The sequence below is a fragment of the Myxocyprinus asiaticus genome, chromosome 25 (genome assembly GCF_019703515.2).
Source record: "Myxocyprinus asiaticus isolate MX2 ecotype Aquarium Trade chromosome 25, UBuf_Myxa_2, whole genome shotgun sequence".
Taxonomy (NCBI): domain Eukaryota; kingdom Metazoa; phylum Chordata; class Actinopteri; order Cypriniformes; family Catostomidae; genus Myxocyprinus; species Myxocyprinus asiaticus.
This window is the reverse complement of record NC_059368.1, coordinates 21,729,696-21,746,953: the sequence shown is the minus strand read 5'-3', so window position 1 is coordinate 21,746,953 and position 17,258 is coordinate 21,729,696. Positions and strand designations below refer to the sequence as shown.

General features: G+C 39.8%; 2 protein-coding genes across 5 annotated transcripts in view; one reads left to right on the top strand and one right to left on the bottom strand.

The window, feature by feature from the left end:
* The first annotated feature begins 107 nt into the window (after positions 1 to 107).
* On the top strand, positions 108 to 10,731 carry aasdh (aminoadipate-semialdehyde dehydrogenase). 2 transcript variants are annotated; one of them, XM_051655682.1, is made up of 15 exons: positions 108 to 431; positions 573 to 693; positions 778 to 816; positions 889 to 1,049; positions 1,179 to 1,371; positions 2,697 to 2,938; positions 4,051 to 4,157; positions 4,341 to 4,513; positions 4,646 to 4,967; positions 5,080 to 5,198; positions 5,848 to 6,652; positions 7,128 to 7,291; positions 7,447 to 7,572; positions 7,924 to 8,055; positions 8,619 to 10,731. In XM_051655682.1, exons 1-15 carry the CDS (start codon positions 199 to 201, stop codon positions 9,069 to 9,071), a joined length of 3,390 nt encoding a protein of 1,129 aa, XP_051511642.1. In that variant the 5' UTR covers positions 108 to 198; the 3' UTR covers positions 9,072 to 10,731. The 2 variants fall into 2 exon arrangements, with proteins under 2 accessions (XP_051511642.1, XP_051511641.1); XM_051655681.1 differs by having other exon boundaries at positions 778 to 1,049.
* A 138-nt stretch (positions 10,732 to 10,869) lies between these two features.
* cracd (capping protein inhibiting regulator of actin dynamics) overlaps positions 10,870 to 17,258 on the bottom strand; it is a 39,205-nt gene continuing 32,816 nt past the window's right edge. For all 3 annotated transcript variants that reach the window (XM_051655680.1, XM_051655679.1, XM_051655678.1), the window contains 6 exons: positions 16,537 to 16,698; positions 16,078 to 16,284; positions 13,701 to 15,999; positions 13,335 to 13,525; positions 13,004 to 13,163; positions 10,870 to 12,749 (listed from right to left, as the gene is read on the bottom strand). In XM_051655680.1, coding sequence (XP_051511640.1) covers positions 12,589 to 12,749; positions 13,004 to 13,163; positions 13,335 to 13,525; positions 13,701 to 15,999; positions 16,078 to 16,284; positions 16,537 to 16,698 — 3,180 coding nt within the window. In that variant the 3' untranslated portion in view covers positions 10,870 to 12,588. The remainder of the gene's footprint in view (positions 12,750 to 13,003; positions 13,164 to 13,334; positions 13,526 to 13,700; positions 16,000 to 16,077; positions 16,285 to 16,536; positions 16,699 to 17,258) is intronic.

Below are 17,258 nucleotides of genomic sequence, written 5' to 3'. Positions count from 1 at the left end.
AGAATATTCAAATTTCTGCCCCCGAGAAAAATTCGAGCTGTGATTGGACATTGTCTCTAGCGATACTGAAACGTCATCATCACGCGTCACTCCTTAGGTTTGAGTCGCGTAATAAACGCTGGTGGATGGCATGCAACCTACAGTGTAATTTACCGATTTGAACAGAACCTTGACTTAATATATATTTTTTTATCAGATATGACTGCAAAATCCCTTCACGAGTTAGTGCGCGAGGCGGCGCTCGCGCATGGAGATAAAACAGCTGTCGTGTTCGACAGCAGCATTGCAGCGCGTGTGTCTTTTACGTATGATGAAGTAATTTCCCTAGCAGATGAATTAACTGAACACCTGCGCGTCTCTCTCCAGAAACATGATAGCGTCATGGGGTTATTCTGTCATACAGACGTTTTCCTCCCTGTCTGGATTATTGGGTACGATACATTGTAGCTGTACACTGTGCTTGTTATAGATAATGTTTTATTTTAATGCTTTACCATTAGAATAAAAAATCTTCGTGTGATTTGTTAAGCACAGTTCTTGTTCATTGCTTGTAATTAACCATTTCTGAATAGTGTTCTGCAGTTTCCTGCTGCATATGTACCCCTTGATCCTGCCTCACCACCATCATGTACCCTGAGAATGATGAACAAGTGCAGTCTGAACTTCTGCTTGATACAGAGTGATTTACTTCATGTGGGTTTCATACATTTGCCAGTTTGACACCATTATATTATACTATATTATATCATATTATATTATATTATATTTAACCAACAGCAATTCCAGAGTGCATTTTCCAAACTGCTATCCCTGGAGGTATGTTCAACATTGTCGTCGCATAAACTTACTCTAATAAAGATACAAAGAGAACAGGATGCACACATTCAGCCCACAGAGATTGAACATCAGCATTCCTACTCTGCTATGACCAAAGACAGCCACCAGAGAGAGCCATTGGCTTATGTTTTGCACACATCTGGAACAACAGGGCTTCCAAAGATAGTGAACGTCCCACACAGGTGTATTGTGCCTAACATAATTCATCTAAGGTAAGGTGGGCACATCCTTATCCCCTTTCTTTTTCTTGGTGCATATTTTATCAGTTGCTGTGAGATATAATACTGTTCATGTATAGGGTGTGACATAATAGGTCTTTTCATGACATGCCTTCTCTACAGATCTCTATTTAAGATGACTGCAGAAGATACTGTGTTCCTTTCCTCTCCGTTAACATTTGACCCGTCTGTAGTAGAGATATTTTTGGCCCTGTCTTCTGGAGCATGTCTCCTCATTGTTCCCTCTGCTGTTAAAAAGATGCCACGCAGACTTGCACATGTGCTGTTCAAACGAAACGCAACAACAGTCTTACAGGCAAGTGACTTTGGTTCTTAAAGTGATAGTTCACCCCAAAATGAATGAAAGAATGAACATTCTGTCATCATTTACTCACCTTTATGACGTTCTTTCCTCCGTAGGAAACAAAAGGAGATGTTACACAGAATATGTTCCTCTAAGTCACCATTCACTTTCATTGCATGTAACAAAGATGATAGAATTTTTATTTTGAAATTATGCAGATTACAGGGATAACGAGTGGTTTCTTGTGGCACAGTTTATTATTATTTACGTGCATCAGCAATTTGTTTTCAATATTTTCTGTCATCATTTACTCAGCTTAAGTTGTTCCAAACCCATATGACTTTCTTCTGTGGAACACAAAAGGCAGAATGTTATGGACTTATTGACTCAGTCAACTTTCATTTTCATTGCATATTTTTCCATACAATGAAAGTAAATGATAACTATAACAGGACCTTCTTTTCTGCCTAACATTTCCTTTTGTGTTCCAGGGAAAAAATAAAGTAATACAGGTTTGGAAATTACATCAGGGTGAGTAAATGTCACCCTCATGCCATCCCAGATGTGTATGACATTTTATCTTCTGCAGAATACAAACAAAGATTTTTTTTAAGAATATCTCAGCTCTGCTGGTCTGTTCGATTTATGTGAATCATGGCCAGAACTTTGAAGCTCCAAAAGGTCAAGTCATTTTTATTTGTATAGCGCTTTTCACAACACACATCGTTTCAAAGCAGCTTTACAGGTAATCATGCATTAACAAAAACAAAAATGAAAACTGTAATATCTATAAAGCACATAAAGGCAGCACTGAAGTAATTCATATGACTCCACTGGTCTAATAAATGTCTTTAGAAGTGATATGATAAGTGTGGGTGAGAAACAGGTCAATATTTAAGTCCTTTTTTTACTATAAATCTCCACTTTCACTTCCACATTCTTCTTCTTTTGTTTTTTGGCGATTCACATTCTTTGTGCGTATCGCCAACTACTGGCCAGGGAGTATAATTTATAGTAAAAAAGGACTTACATATTGATCTGTTTTGCACCCAGAACTATCATATCACTACTCAAGAAATGGATTAAAAGGCTGGAGTTGTATTGACTGCTTTTATGCTGCCTTTATGTGCTTTTTGGAGTTTCAATGTTCTGGTAACCATTCACTTGTATTGCATGGACCTGCAGAGCTAAAAGTCTTTGTGTTCTGCAGAAGAAAGTAAGTCATGCACATCTGGAATGGCATAAGGGTGAGAAAATGATTAGAGATTCATCATTTTTGGATGAACAAATTATGTAGCACTCAATTCCATTTCACACTTCATCTTGCTCATTTCCAGGCAACTCCCACTCTTGTGAAGCGCTTTGGAAGGCGTGCCTTGCAGGAGGAAGTGTTTAGTGCAAATTCATCCCTAAGGTTGTTGGCTTTTGGAGGAGAGCCATGTCCATCTCTGACTCTTCTCAAGAGCTGGAGGCAGGAAGGCAATAGCACACGCATCTATAATCTTTATGGCACCACAGAAGTTTCTTGCTGGGCAAGTTGGTACAAAGTCCCAGACAAACTCCTATGCTCAGATGACACGTGAGTGGCACCCAGCCTCTAACCAGATGTTGTTTATCCTAAACAGATACTCACAGTGTATGTTTATTAAGTTTGTTTTGACAGCATAAGGAGTATAACCAGGTTTATTTATTTGTTTTGATATGTTTGTTTAACATTGGATTGTTGACAAGCTAAGTCTATTTGCTAGAATCACTGATTTGCCACTTGGAGTCTAAGCTGAATATGGCGTTAACAGTTCTGTTTTATTAGTAGAATAAGTAAAGGAATCCTCATTCACACCATGAAGCTGTTTTATTATTAAAATGTCATACATTAACTTCAGGATACTTGCAGCATAGTTCAGATTTTGCCAACTGCAACCTTTGATAGATTTTTTAAACTTTAGCTCCTTTATTAAAGGATTAGTTCACCCAAAAATGAAAATTCTCTCATCATTTACTCACCCTCATGCCATCCCTGATGATATTATCTTCTGCAGAACACAAAGATTTTTAGAAGAATATCTCAGCTCTGTTGGTCCATTCGATATATGTGAATAGTGGCCAGAACTTTGAAGCTCCAAAAAGCACATAAAGGCAGCATTGAAGTAATCCATCCAATTGGTCTAATAAATGTCTTTAGAAGTGATATGATAAGTGTGGGTGAGAAACAGATCAATATTTAAGCCCTTTTTTGCCAGAAAATTTTCTCCCTGCCCAGTAGGGGGCGATATGCATGAAGTGCATGTGAATCATCAAAAACACATGAAGAAGAATGTAAAGGTTAAAGTGGAGATTGACTGCGCAGGGATGAGAATTTATAGTAAGAAAGGACTTAAATATTGATGTGTTTCTCACACACACCTATCATATCTCTTCTGAAGGCATTGATTTAACCACTGGAGTCTTTTGGATTGCTTTAATGGTGACTTGTGATTTTTGGAGCTTCAACATTTTGGCACCCATTCACTTGCATTGTATGGACCTACAGAGATGAAAAGTTCAGTAGATGAAAGAAAGTCCTCCGCTTTATTGCTTTTAAGAGTCAAGATCACTTTGGATGTCTTAAAGTGTTGGTGATATAATTCTTAATACCACTGTACACAACATTAAATTGTTCTATGTTTACATCTCATATGTATTGTTTGACAGAACTGATGTATCTGTGCCCCTTGGGGAGCCATTGTTGGATACTGTAATCGAAGTGAGAAATGAGACTGGGCATTTTGTCACTGATGGAGAAGGACAGGTGTTCATTGGTATGGCACAAATATCTAAAACAAAAGTCACTAGAAAAATTAAGGTTTCTGTGTAATATCTATTTATTTTAATTTGCAACTTTGCATAGATTAGCTTCACAAATGCTCTTTTAATAAGTGTGACAAATGCAGGTCAGAGATGCACTTCACACATTCAAACAGTGTATTTTTGTGTTTATTTAGGTGGTCAGGAGAGGGTGTGTCTGCTGGACGAAGAGGAAACTGTAGTCAGGGGAACGATGCGTGCTACTGGTGACTGGGTGCAGGTGCGCGATTCCCATCTGTATTTCCTGGGAAGAAAGGATCGACTCGTCAAGCGCTTTGGTCAGCGGGTGCATCTAGATGCCCTGCAGCAGGTAAGCTCAATGCAACCTGTCTGTAATGTAAAGACTTGAAAATGTACAAGTATCTACAAGAAAACCTGAGAGTATAGAAAATGACAAGTAGCGTCTAGTATCTCAACTGCTTTTATTTCTTTATGTCCTCAGATCATAGAGAATTTACCCCAGGTAGAGGCGTGTACAGTGAGTCTGAGTGAGGATAGCAGGTTGGTGGCATTTATAGTGCTTGCATCAGGTCAACCAAGAGCCCTTTCATCCTCCTCCTCAGAAATTCATCGTGGAAAACCTTTTCAAGATTCTACTGAGTCCTCTGAAGAGGTTGCTGAAGTAGATGACCCAAGAGACTCCTCCTCTTCCTCCCTCAGAGTTATTGAAGGAGAGATTCGCCATACATTATCTCAGTTTTTGGCCAGTCATAGCATTCCAGACACAATCTTGTTCATCTCCGCACTTCCACTCACCTCTCATGGTAAGTGAGCACCAGTCTCTTAGGATATAAGCCAATAACTTTTTTTTTAATTTAGTCAGATAAGCATATTTTAATTGAAGTTTTTTTACATCCTTTCTGCATGTGTTTTTAGGTAAAATAGCCATGGATGAGTTGATGAGGATGTGTGAGACCCAAAGACAGAACACAGATACACAAACTGTACAAAAAGACATTGATACCATAAGACTGAAACTACAGACATTATGGAAGGTACAAATTCACACTTTTTGAATAAACACAAGCAATAGTACTAATCGTGTGGAGCTATTTCTTAATAACATATGGCAACAACTGCAAAACATCCATGACATTTATATTGGAGTTTTGTGGCTTTTAGTTCATGTCTATCTGCTTTAAAGCCACATGTATGTAGGGGACCTGGGTATCTTAGCGAGTAAAGACGCTGACTACCACCACTAGAGTCGTGAGTTTGAATCCAGGGCGTGCTGAGTGACTCCAGCCAGGTCTCCTAAGCAACCAAACTGGCCTGGTTGCCCCCACAAAAAAAAGCCACATGTATGCTAGTGTACTGCTAAAAGTTGACAAGTTAACCTTTAATCTTTCTTGCATATTAATGACTCATCTTGCACTACACAGATTGTTGTCCAATGAAATGCTGTCTAGAATGAGAATGTCCCCAATACCACTTTCAACCAAGTAGCACATCATGGTTCATGCCTGTGATGTAAATTAAACCTACAATATGTTCTGCCCCCAACTTTCTGTTTCAATAGCAAATGCATCAACAATGGAAAGAAAATCATCAACATGGGGTCTTTAAAGGATTACTTTAAATCGTTGTGTATCTTACCTATTGCCTGCTAACTGTTGCTATTGTATGTTTATCTGTGTTTGTTAGGAGTGTCTTGGCCTGGCTAAGGATGTGGTGGTTGAGGAGGATAAACACTTTATGTTAAGTGGAGGAGACTCCCTTCAGGCCCTGCGCCTCTTTGATGAGCTCACTGTTGCCATGGGGACAACCTCAGTGGGCCTGCTAGAAGTCATATTAGATGGCTCTTTCTCAGATGTGCTAAGCCACATCATGACTGAAGCAGATAACAATGTAATTCAGCCATCAAAGAAAAGATTGCTTGAAGATTCTGCCTCTGTAGTTTCCCCAAAAAGACATGTCCTAGAAAGCACAATGGGTTTTGCAGTTCCCTTAGTGAAAAGGACTGCGGGATTTGTAGTTGTGAGGCGAGCTGGAGAGGTTATCGATCTTCTTGGACGACAACATAACGACCTCTCTGACATAATAACAGTGACAGAAACTTCTGAAGACAATAAAGTGGATTTAATATTTAATGCTTCACGTGAACTTGGTGAGATACCTCAGGATAATTCCAATGTTAAAAAGGTCACTGAGCAGCATGTCCCTCAAGATGTTGGTGGTAGTCAAATGACTGTATCTTCTAGGGAAGATTCTTCAGATGCTCTACCTCTTGGCCTCCGAGTGCTCTGGAGCTCGGACACAGGCAGATGTGTGGATGCCTCTCCCGTGCTGCTGGTGGGCCCCGAGAGAACCACAGTGTTCATTGGCTCTCACTCACATAGACTGCAGGCTCTTGACCTGACCAATGGAGAGGTCATCTGGGAGCGTATCCTAGGAGATCGTCTGGAGTCTTCTGCTGCCATTTCAAAATGTGGAACCCTTGTGGTAGTAGGTTTGTATGTTGGAAGTTGTAAAAGGAGAGTTGTAACTGAATTAAAGGGAGCTAAAGGGTTCCCACATTCATGGAAAACCTGAAAATATCAGGGAATTTTAAAAATGTGATTTCCTGGCCTGGAAAAGTCATGCATATAGACATTTCTATAGTGATTAAAATGTTTTCTTATTTTGCTTTGCTGTAAGTATTTTGCTCAAATTAGGGTCTTTTTGCAGACATTTTACTCTAGTAATTATAATTGTTTAATTTAATTCAAAAGATTGGTACCTGACATACAAATTCAGATCAGTCACAGCAATCTTATTCAGGATTCATGAACAACTGGAAAAGTTTTGGAAATGTCATAGAAATTGGTTGAAACTGTGGGAATCTTGGAAATAACATGGAATAATATCTGTATTAGCTTGAATATGTGGAGATACTCCCATGTCTCAGTGTTGTGTGTTTACCTGTATTTAACCCTGTTTTTCAGGCTGCTATGACAGACATGTGTATTTCCTGGATGTTTCCTGTGGGGAGACTTTATGGATGTTCGAGACGGGGGATGTGGTCAAAAGTTCTCCTACTGTAGATCCTAAAACTGGACTTGTTTTAGCAGGGTCCCATGATGGCTATATTTATGCATTAAACCCACTGGTATGTTGCAGGAGAAATACTCCCAACAAATCACATTTTTTTCATTGAACAGACAGTTTTGTTAAATGTTAAATTAGCTGTAATATCTATCTCCTGGATAATACTTTTATAGACCTAGATGTGATAACCAAAATGTATTTTTATATTTGTCCTAGGCCAAGTGCTGTATATGGCAGCACTATTGTGGTGGCGGAGCAGTGTTTTCATCCCCGTGCATCCACCTGTCTCGAAGACAGTTGTACTGTTGTACTCTCGGAGGGAATCTCCACTGTCTTAATCCAGTAAATTATTTAATCCAGGAGTTCCTTCTTCACTGGTCTCTTCTTCAGTCATGTATTTATCATGTACATATCTGTGTTGAATGTTGAAGTCTGACAAATTCTTTTTATTGGATCTACGGAAACAAACAAATAATATGCTCTTACAAATGTGTTTTTAAAACCTTAAATGTTGTAAAAAGCAACTTCTGAAACGTAAGTAGTATATTAGTAAAGCATTGTAATGCAAGTCTTAGGAAAGACTTCCTGGGAAAGACTTTTTGTTTTAGGGAATCTCTGAGGTTTTATTTCTTAAAGATCAGATTTTTCTCGTTCTCAAATCTAAAACTTGTTATCTTGTGTTATTGTGTGTAGGACAGTGGAAAAGTCTTGTGGACATACACCAGCAGTGTTCCTTTTTTCTCATCTCCTTCCTGCTCTGATACTTGTGTCTTCATTTGTTCAGTCAATGGAAATGTTCTTGGATTAAGCCATTCTGGAGTTAAGGTGAGTTTAAAACGGCTTTCAAATTGTAAAACAATAGCTATACAGTTAAAAAAAAAAAAGGTTTTTGGTAGGCCTGTGGTGTTCATTAAATAATCCCGCTCCACGGACTGCACCCAAAGCAGCTCCTGAAGAGCGCATGAAGATTAACCGCATTTTCATAGTAAACTTGAAACACTTTCTGGTTGTCCAACATTAGCCAACGTAAATGTGAAGAACCTGTATTTACTTAGCTTGCACACCTGTGTGGACTTGAGTGGAACTGACATCATAACACTAACCCTAAATTAACCCTAACCCTTAATCCACTAAAAACGACATAGACACCAGTTGGTTAAAAGTCATTGCAAAAAAAGTGAAGTTAGTTCTAAGAAAAGCTCTTGCATCATTTATTTGCAGATGCCACTTGGTTTGATGTTTTGTTAACAGTGCAATGAAATCTGAACATTTTAAAGTGTGACATACATGTCCAAATCCTTTTTGTGCCCACTGTATTTTTTTTAACCCTATTTAACAGCAACCATGCTACCTTGTTTCCATGCTTTTTTTGTTCCATTCTTTTGCAGTTATGGGATTTCTCTGCTAAAGGACCAATCTTCTCGTCACCATGCATTTCTTGTTTGGCATCTTTGAACAATTATCAACTGCTGTCTAAAACTTCTTGCAGCAACATATCAGTGTTACCATCACCCAATCAGACGGTCACATGTGGGTCACATGACAGCTATGTTTACTGTTTAAATGCTGTTAATGGATTGTTACTATGGCAGTTCCAGACCACAGGCAAGGTTTTCTCTACTCCATTTGTATTTAATGGCACCCTGTGGGGTTTCACAGTACTAGTTGCTGTGTGCTCTACAGATGGGACAGTGTGGATTTTAGATGGAGAGACAGGTACACTGAAGGCTTCTATGTCTTTGCCAGGGGAGCTTTTCTCCTCTCCTGTTGTATGGGGACATTCCTTAGTGGTTGGATGTCGTAATGATTTTGTTTACTGTCTAGAACTGAGCAGACAATGATTAATTAAAATAACAAACCCAGGTGCAGTTGGGTAAATACATTTACAAAGCATTCAGAAAGTATTCAGACCCCTTTATTTTTTTCACATTTTATGTTGCAGCCTTATGCTAAAATGCTTTAAAAAAAATTTTCTTTTTTTTCACATCAATCTACACTCCATAATGGCAAAGCAAAAACCAGATTTTTGATAACTTGGCAGATTTATTAAAAAGAAAAAACTGAAATATCATATTGACATAAGTATACAGAGCCTTTGCTATGACACTTGAAATTTAGCTCTGGTGCATCCCATTTCTCTGGATCATCTTTGAGATGATTCTACACTTTGATTGGAGTCCACCTGTGGCAAATTCAATTGATTGGACATGATTTGGAAAGGCACACAACTGTCTATATAAGATCCCACAGCTGAAAATGCATCAGAGCAAAAACCAAGCCATGAGGTCAAAGGAACTGCCTTCAGAGCTCAGAGACAGGACTGTGTCGAGGCACAGATCTGGGGAAGGCTACGATTTTTTTTTTTTTTTTTTTTTGTCTGCATTGAAGGTTCCCAAGACCACAGTGGCCTCAATAATTATAAATAAATAGAAGTTTGGAACAACCAGGACCCTTTCTAGAGCTGGTTGCCTGGCCAAACTGAGCAATCAGGGAAGAAGTGTCTTGGTAAGAGAGGTGACCAAGAACCTGATGGTCACTCTGGGTGAGCTCCAGAGATCGTGTGTGGAGACGGGAGAAACTTGGACAACCATTACTGCAACACTCCACCGATCTGGGCTTTATGGCAGAGTAGCCAAACGGAAGCCTCTCCTCAGTGCAAGACACGTGAAAGTCCACTTGGAATTTGCAAAAAAAGCACCTAAAGGACTCTCGGACTGTGAGAAACAAGATTCTCTGGTCTGATGAAACGAAGGTTGAAATGTTTGGCCTCAATTCCAAACGTCATGTCTGCAGGAAACCAGGCAATGCACATCACCTGCGCAATACCATCTCAACGATGAAGCATTGTGGTGGTAGCATCATGCTCTGGGGGTGTTTTTCAGTGGCAGGGACTGGTCATGGTTGAAGGAAAGCTGAATGCAGCAAAATACAGAGATATCCTTAATGAAAACCTGGTCCAGAGCGCTCAGGACCTCAGTCTGGGACGAAGGTTCACCTTCTAACAGGACAATGACCTATAGCACGCAGCAAGACAATGCAAGAGTGGCTTAGGGACAACACAGTGAATGTCCTTGAGTGGCCCAGCCAGAGTACGGACTTGAACCCAATTGAACATCTCTGGAGAGAACTGAAAATGACTGTCCACCCACGGTCCCCATCCAACCTGACAGAGCTTGAGAGGATCTGCAGGGAAGAATGGCAGAAAATCCCCAAATCCAGGTGTGCAAAGCTTGTCGCCTCATACCCAAAAAGACTTGAGGCTGTAATCGCTGCCAAATGTGTTTCAACTAAGTAGAGTTAAGGGTCTGAATACTTATGTCAATGTGATATTTCAGTTTTTTTCTTTTTTAATAAATTTGCAAAGTAATCAAAGATCTGTTTTTTGCTTTCATTATGGGGTATGGAGTGTAGATTGTGAACTTTTTTTTATAGCATTTTAGCATAAGGCTGCAACGTAACAAAATGTGAAAAAAAAATTAAGAGGTCTGAATACTTTAGGAATGCACTGTATATTGTCAATCAATTAATGAATTACAATGATGCTGTCAGTATGTATTATGTATATATTCAGGTGGCACAAATGTTTTTAGCACTAATGCATATGCTGGTTTTGGGCAGGAAAAAAAACGGAATTTCAGATCAGAGTTCAAACATATTCCTTTAATTTTTCATAACATTGTGTCACTTTTTCCATGATGGATATTTCCAAAGTAGAACAAAAAGTGCAATTATCAACAAACCATTTTTGTTTCATATTACATACAACACTATTTACGCTACACTATTGCACACGACCAATGTAAAAACAAAGTGATGCGACTGCAATCGTGGAGGTCTCCAAAGGAATACAGTCCATTTCATTTCACCTCTATACATACTTACATACATACAACATTACATTAGATTGTGGGGTCAGTGGCTCTGCTGAGAGATCAAGGCTTCCATTTAGTAATTTCCATCATTTAGCAGACACTTTCTATCCAGAGCAACTTGCAGTTCACCTTTAGGCACAGCTTTGCCTACAGAGACAATCCACTTGGTGCAACCTGGGGTTCAAGCACATAGAGGTGATGTCCGTTAATAGTCAATTCACTCATTAGAAATGCTTCCTTTTTCTAAGGGACACTCTCCTTGGTTAGACCTCTTTTTCTGACACCCCTCGGACGTTTCATTTGAAACACTGATCTCCCATCACTTAGTCACGTTGCAGGTTTTGCTATAGTGGTAAAAGAGATGCTAGCACACGCTACGCCAGGATAGCATTGTTTATGTTACAGCAAGCAGGCAGTTTGTGATCCCAGGCAACCAATTCTAAGGAAACAGGTGGCTATAGACACTGCAAGAAGTAGATTTTTCATCAATTGACACCACTGCTCAAGTGCATATATTGTATACTATGCTGTCATGGAAAAATTCAGAGTTAGTTAATTACATGAGTAAACAGTGCTGACATGTCATATTGATGATCTTTTTTTTTTTAGCAATAGTTAAAATGACAGTACTCACAGTTGTCACGGACACAGTGAAGATCTTTGCAAAAATAAAATAAATAAAATATATCTGTCCATCAACAAGGTCTAGTGGTGCCAACATATTTGAAGAAACGGTACCCATAGTTAAAAAATACAAAACTGTTTTTCTGATTTACATGCTTGTGGGAGTAAGGAGTGAAATTTTACGTTTCGCCAATTGTGTTATTAGCCCTTGAATTGCTTCCCAGAATCATCATTAAAGCATCAACATATTGTCTTGTCTTATTTAAAATGTGTTACATTATATTGAATTTCAACCACTTATTGTTTTAGTAATATCTAGGACCAACAGTTTGACATGCATTGTGTTTATACACTGATTATTTTCTGTTAACAAGATCAATGAACTTTGAAAACTATTAAGATATGAAGGGCTGTTCTTCTTGACAAAGATTCTTGGTGTTGTCTGATTGGTTGCATCAGAAAATGGTGTAATATCCTGTTGATTTAGATTATTGCAAAAACATTTTTTACTGATTGAAAACAAGAAGAGACACAGGTTGGCTTTTGGAAAAGGTAATACGTTTCATCATTGGTTCTCTTAAAAAAAAAAAAAAAAAAAAAAAAAAAGGTATAGGCACAATGATTTGTCATTATGGCAATACATTTTTTTATTATAAAAATACCAATTATTAGGAAATAATATAATAATTTCCTAATTCTACAAATTCATATTTGTAGAATGTTCAGGGCAAAAGTAAAATAGGGACTTGTAATGCTGTAGTTGTTGTAGAGCCAGAGATGAGTTGGGGTGCAGTGATGTCCAACTGATATGGATGAAGTGGTGGTACTTATTTGCTTTTTTCACTGGGTCAAAAGTATTGGATCACTTGATGATCTGTGGACAGTCGCTCCAGGCTTTGGCCTTACGCTTGGCTAGGGCGAGCCAGGCAGGCTCAGTAGAAACCTGTGTAGTGTCACCAGGAGGGAAGCGCTTTGTCACATCCTTCGTTGCTGGCGGAGAGGGTGTAGAGTCTGTTATTTCAACTGTCAAAATAAACAAAATAAACAGTTATGATTCCCCAAATTGCTGTTTGAAGAATTTTTCATTGGCAGTCACTAGAGTTACTAATCAGTTCTAGCATTTATTGAAAGAATGTTCTTTTCTACATTTTTGGGGGGTTGGATGTCTCAGTTGTAAAGCACCACATCATGAATTGTAAGACCCTTAAGTCAATGTTTAAACAACTCCAGTAGACAGCTACTTAAGGGAAACCTAAGAAAATCAAATAGATTTTCACCTGTGACTGAGCTGGGTAAGGTATTGGCTTTCTTCAAGTTCTCACGTCGTTCAAAGCGGGCCAGGAGTGTGTCTGGTCTTTTATTCTCATCTGCAGTTTGAGGCTTGAGGGGGCTTGAACTTCCATTGCCTTTATCTTCAGTGGGGCTGACCATTCCAACCTTGCAGAGACAAACAACACCTATGTTTTTCTCCAGTTGCTACTAAAACATAAGGGTTATGTTCAGGATCAGTGTAACACTAGCTTAGTTTAACAACATTGCATACAGCAACCAACTGTGTAAATAGTTGCCATTGTAGCTTGTGTGGCCATATTTATAATTTTTACATACGATTTCTCTGTCTCTATCCTGTTTCTCAGCCAGCTTAGCCTCTCGCTGGCTTTTCCTCTCCTCTCGGTTCTGCTGCTGTTCCCTGAATCCTTTCTGTTTCTGCAGTGCCAGATTGACCCACAATGGTCCTGCCTCTTTCTCCTGTGTTTGTGGGCTGTCCAGGGAGTGTCTGATCTGCAGATAGGGTTTTTCTGTGAAGTAAAAAAGGAATGTAAAATGTGTTAAGTAAACAAGAAGAGCTAGAATCAGTTTTAGAGCCAACTGTATTCTACTAATCTTTTCTAGTACTCTCTACAAGGATAGTATTTATCTCAATAATGCATAGATTCAATGGGTATAGGTCTACAGTGCTTGAATATTTCTGACCTCTTTTAATAAGTTCTGTCCTGCGATCTGTTTTTTCTCTCCATGGGATGCTGATGGATGGAAAAAATGACTTCTTCTCTTTTAGCTCATCCTCTCCATTTCTCTGGGATGGTCCAGATGCTGAAGTTTCATCGCTCTGCTCAGCAGCTACCTGTTCAAATTCCCCAGTTCTTTGGGAAATCATATCCCCTGAAGTCCTTCTGCCTGGTTTTGGGAGAGGAGAGGGTGGAGGTGTGGCACCTTCAGATGGTTTGGGGGAGGTAGATGGTTTTTGGTAAAGTGGAGGCTTTGGGACAGTGTTGTCACCTTCATTGCATGCTGATGGGAGAGTACTTCTGAAAAACTTTGTTCGTGATTCTTTACTAGGTGCTGCAGGGGGTTGGTGTCCAGCAGTCTCTTGTTGGGGAGAAGCTGGGCTTGACTTCTCAGAGAGTGTAGAAGTGTCAGAGGTTAAGGGCACTGGGACTCCTTCAAAGCTGTCTCCTGCACTGTACCTTTTCTTCCTCTTCTCTGCAGATTGTTCATTATGGAAGCGAAGAGAGTAGTTGGTTCTTCTCAGCTTGATTCCAAAAGGTGAGGGTGTCTCATTACAGCTCGGATCCTTCTGATCCCCTTCATACTTTATGTCTGAGTCTTCTGATTCTGTGTAACTTGGGGACCCAGTCTCCGATCTCTGTGATTTGGGGGTTTCATGTGGCAGGTTTGGAACAAGAAAGGAAGGGAAGTCTTTGGCAAACTTGCATTCTTCAACACTATCTGCAATACGGACAAATTTATTTCCCCTGTTCTGGATCTTGGTAACTACAGAAGGCAAATCTACCTTTTGGACAGAGGGAGTTTCTATAGATGTTGTTTCTGTGTTCTCACCCTCTCTTCCTACCTGACTGAAAATTTCGGAGTTTCTGTTAGAATCAGCAAATTTCTTTCTGGCTGGGGTAATGGAAAACTTAGCACTGGCTGACAAGGTTTTCCTGAGGTTGGTGTGAGACAATGGCACTGTGTTTAGATCCTCACTTACTGGTCTGCTCTTGGACTGCTTGCGACTCTCATCTGGATTCTCATTGTATTTTCCATCTTCAGCACCCTTAAAAATTTTGGATCGGATACTTGCCCATTCCGCTAGTACAGCAGCATTGGATTGGTCTGCAGATACGGAAGACTCATATAAGGATTTAGTTTTTCCAGATTTATGTTCTGGAGATGTTTTGCTCTTGGTTGGTGGTATGCCAATGGCATTTTTGCCTTCAGAAAGACCAAGAAGGGACTTGCAAGCTGTATCCTTGATCTGATCAAGATTGACTGCTGTTCCACAAAGCTGGGCCCCTGTCACAAAAATAGCAGTATGCGGGACATAAAGAGATGAAGAGAGAGGAGGTGAATCAGCACATCCTGGTGAAGGGGCTTTGGCTCCCTCCCTGGTTTCAGCTGTTGTTTCACTTTGTTGGCCAGTTGCTGAAGTAACAGGAGTAAGGTTGACCCTCTGGAAGAGTATCTGCTTCTCACCCGAGGACACCTTGAAAGTGAAGGGTCTTTGTCTCTCCTCCATCTCTCTCCATCGCAGTTCCTCTGCCTTCCTTTTCCACTCTGGGTCAGTGGCTCTAGCTTGCTTCTCAGCTGCTTTCTCTTCTTGTTGTTGCCTCTTTCTTTCCTCTTCCTCCCTCTTTTTTTCTTGTCTTTTCCTCTCAGCCTCTTCCTCTTGTTGGCGTATTTCTTTCTCATGAAGCCGTTGCTCTTCCTCTTTCTTTTGTTTTTCCTCTAACTCCTGAATCCTAAGTTTGTCTGCTGCCTCCTTTCTCCTTCTCTCCTCCTGCTCCCTTTTACTTTCCTCTTCCAGACGAAAACGCTCTGCCTCAAATTCTTGCCGCCTTCTCTCCTCTGCTCTTGTTTCCTCTTCCTCTTTCCTCATCTTTTCCTCCTCCTCTTGCCTGTTTCTCTCTTCCTCCTGTCTTAATCGAAGCTCTTCTTTCCTTCTCTGTTCCTCTTCCCTTGCTCTTTTCTCCTCTTCCTCTCGTTGCTTCCTCTCCTCTTCTTTCTTTTGCCTTTGTTCTTCTTCTAGCCTCTGTTCCTCAATTCTCCTAAATTGTTTCTTCCTATTTCTCTCTTGTTCACTTCTTTGAAGCTCAAGCCGTTCTTGTTCCTCCTCATGAAGTCGCTTTCTAATGGATTTCTCAGTGGGCTCATAATCTTCTTTGATCCTTTGCATAATGTTATAGTCCTCACTTGGCAAATCAAATACTTCTTCGTGTTTTTGTGTTTCTATTTCCTCTTGCATTTCAGAGAGATCCAGTTTGTGAAAATCCTAAGATATAATAAATAAAATAAATGTTTTCTTTAACATATCTTCATATATCAAAGCTATCCAAACTTTGCCATTTACCTGTGTGAACCTTCTGTGTTTGCGAGACACCCTCTGGTTCTTCGGTTTGACAGACAGTCTGTGTTTGGCAGCAGTGTTGTCTAAGCGTGGGACAGACTGAGGGACAGCATCTAGATTGATGGACTCAATTGTACCAGGGGGAGGTGGGCGTTTTGTGCGTGGGGATTTGACTGGAGTTCTGTGCTGGACTACATCATGGCTGACAGCCTAATTATAAAGCAAAGACACACAAAATTAAGTCAATAGGAGAGCAGGACTCTCTAATCAGTGATATAAAAAAAACTTATATTACCACATTACTCAGTAAAATAGAATGTTGATCTTTAACTGATTGATTTTCCACAGATGACTGTTTAAAGAAGCATATAGATGGTCTAAGTTGTATTTAAACTGAAACTGACATGATAAGACAGTGTGACTGAATGTTAAGAATAGCTAATAATTTGGGGATAAACTTACCTTTTCCTTGGCTTCTGCCTCCTGTGGCTCACTCTCCACCTGAGCAATAACCCTCAGTGGACTTTGTGGTACCTCTTCTTCATCTGAGCTACCTTCGTCTCCCTCACTCTTCATAAGTGAAGGGGGTCTCTGACCAAACTTGATATTATGTCCAATTTGCCTCTGTCAATAAAAGCATAGCGCAAAAGTTTGGGCACCCCTGGTCAAAATTTCTGTTGCTGTGAATAGTTAAGTGAGAAGAAGATGAAGTGATCTCCAAAAGGCATAAAGTTAAAGATGAAACATTCTTTTCAACATTTTAAACAATATTAATGTATTATTTTTATTTTGTACAATTTAGAGTGAAAAAAGGGAAAGGAGGACCATGCAAAAGTTTGGGCACCCCAAGAGATTTGAGCTCTCAGATAACTATTACCAAGGTCTCAGACCTTAATTAGCTTGTTAGGGCTATGGCTTGTTCACAATCATCGTTTGGAAAGGCCATGTGATGAGAATTTCAAAGCTGTGTACATACTCTGACTCTTCAAATCTTGTCCCAACAATCAGCAGCCACGGGCTCCTCTAAGCAGCTGCCTAGCACTCTTAAAATAATTGATGCCCACAAAGCAGGAGAAGGCTATAAGAAGATAGCAAAGCATTTTCAGGTAGCCGTTTCCTCAGTTCATAATGTAATTAAGAAATGGCAGTTAACAGGAACGGTGGAGTTCAAGTTGAGGTCTGGA

Bases quoted from the DNA above. Each gene is read 5' to 3' on its own strand.
- aasdh (XM_051655681.1), top strand. From the start codon at position 199: ATGACTGCAAAATCCCTTCACGAGTTAGTGCGCGAGGCGGCGCTCGCG. The intron at 694-777 runs GTGGGTTTCATA...TTTAACCAACAG, and splicing joins TACAGAGTGATTTACTTCAT to CAATTCCAGAGTGCATTTTC. The intron at 7,573-7,923 runs GTAAATTATTTA...TATTGTGTGTAG, and splicing joins ATCTCCACTGTCTTAATCCA to GACAGTGGAAAAGTCTTGTG.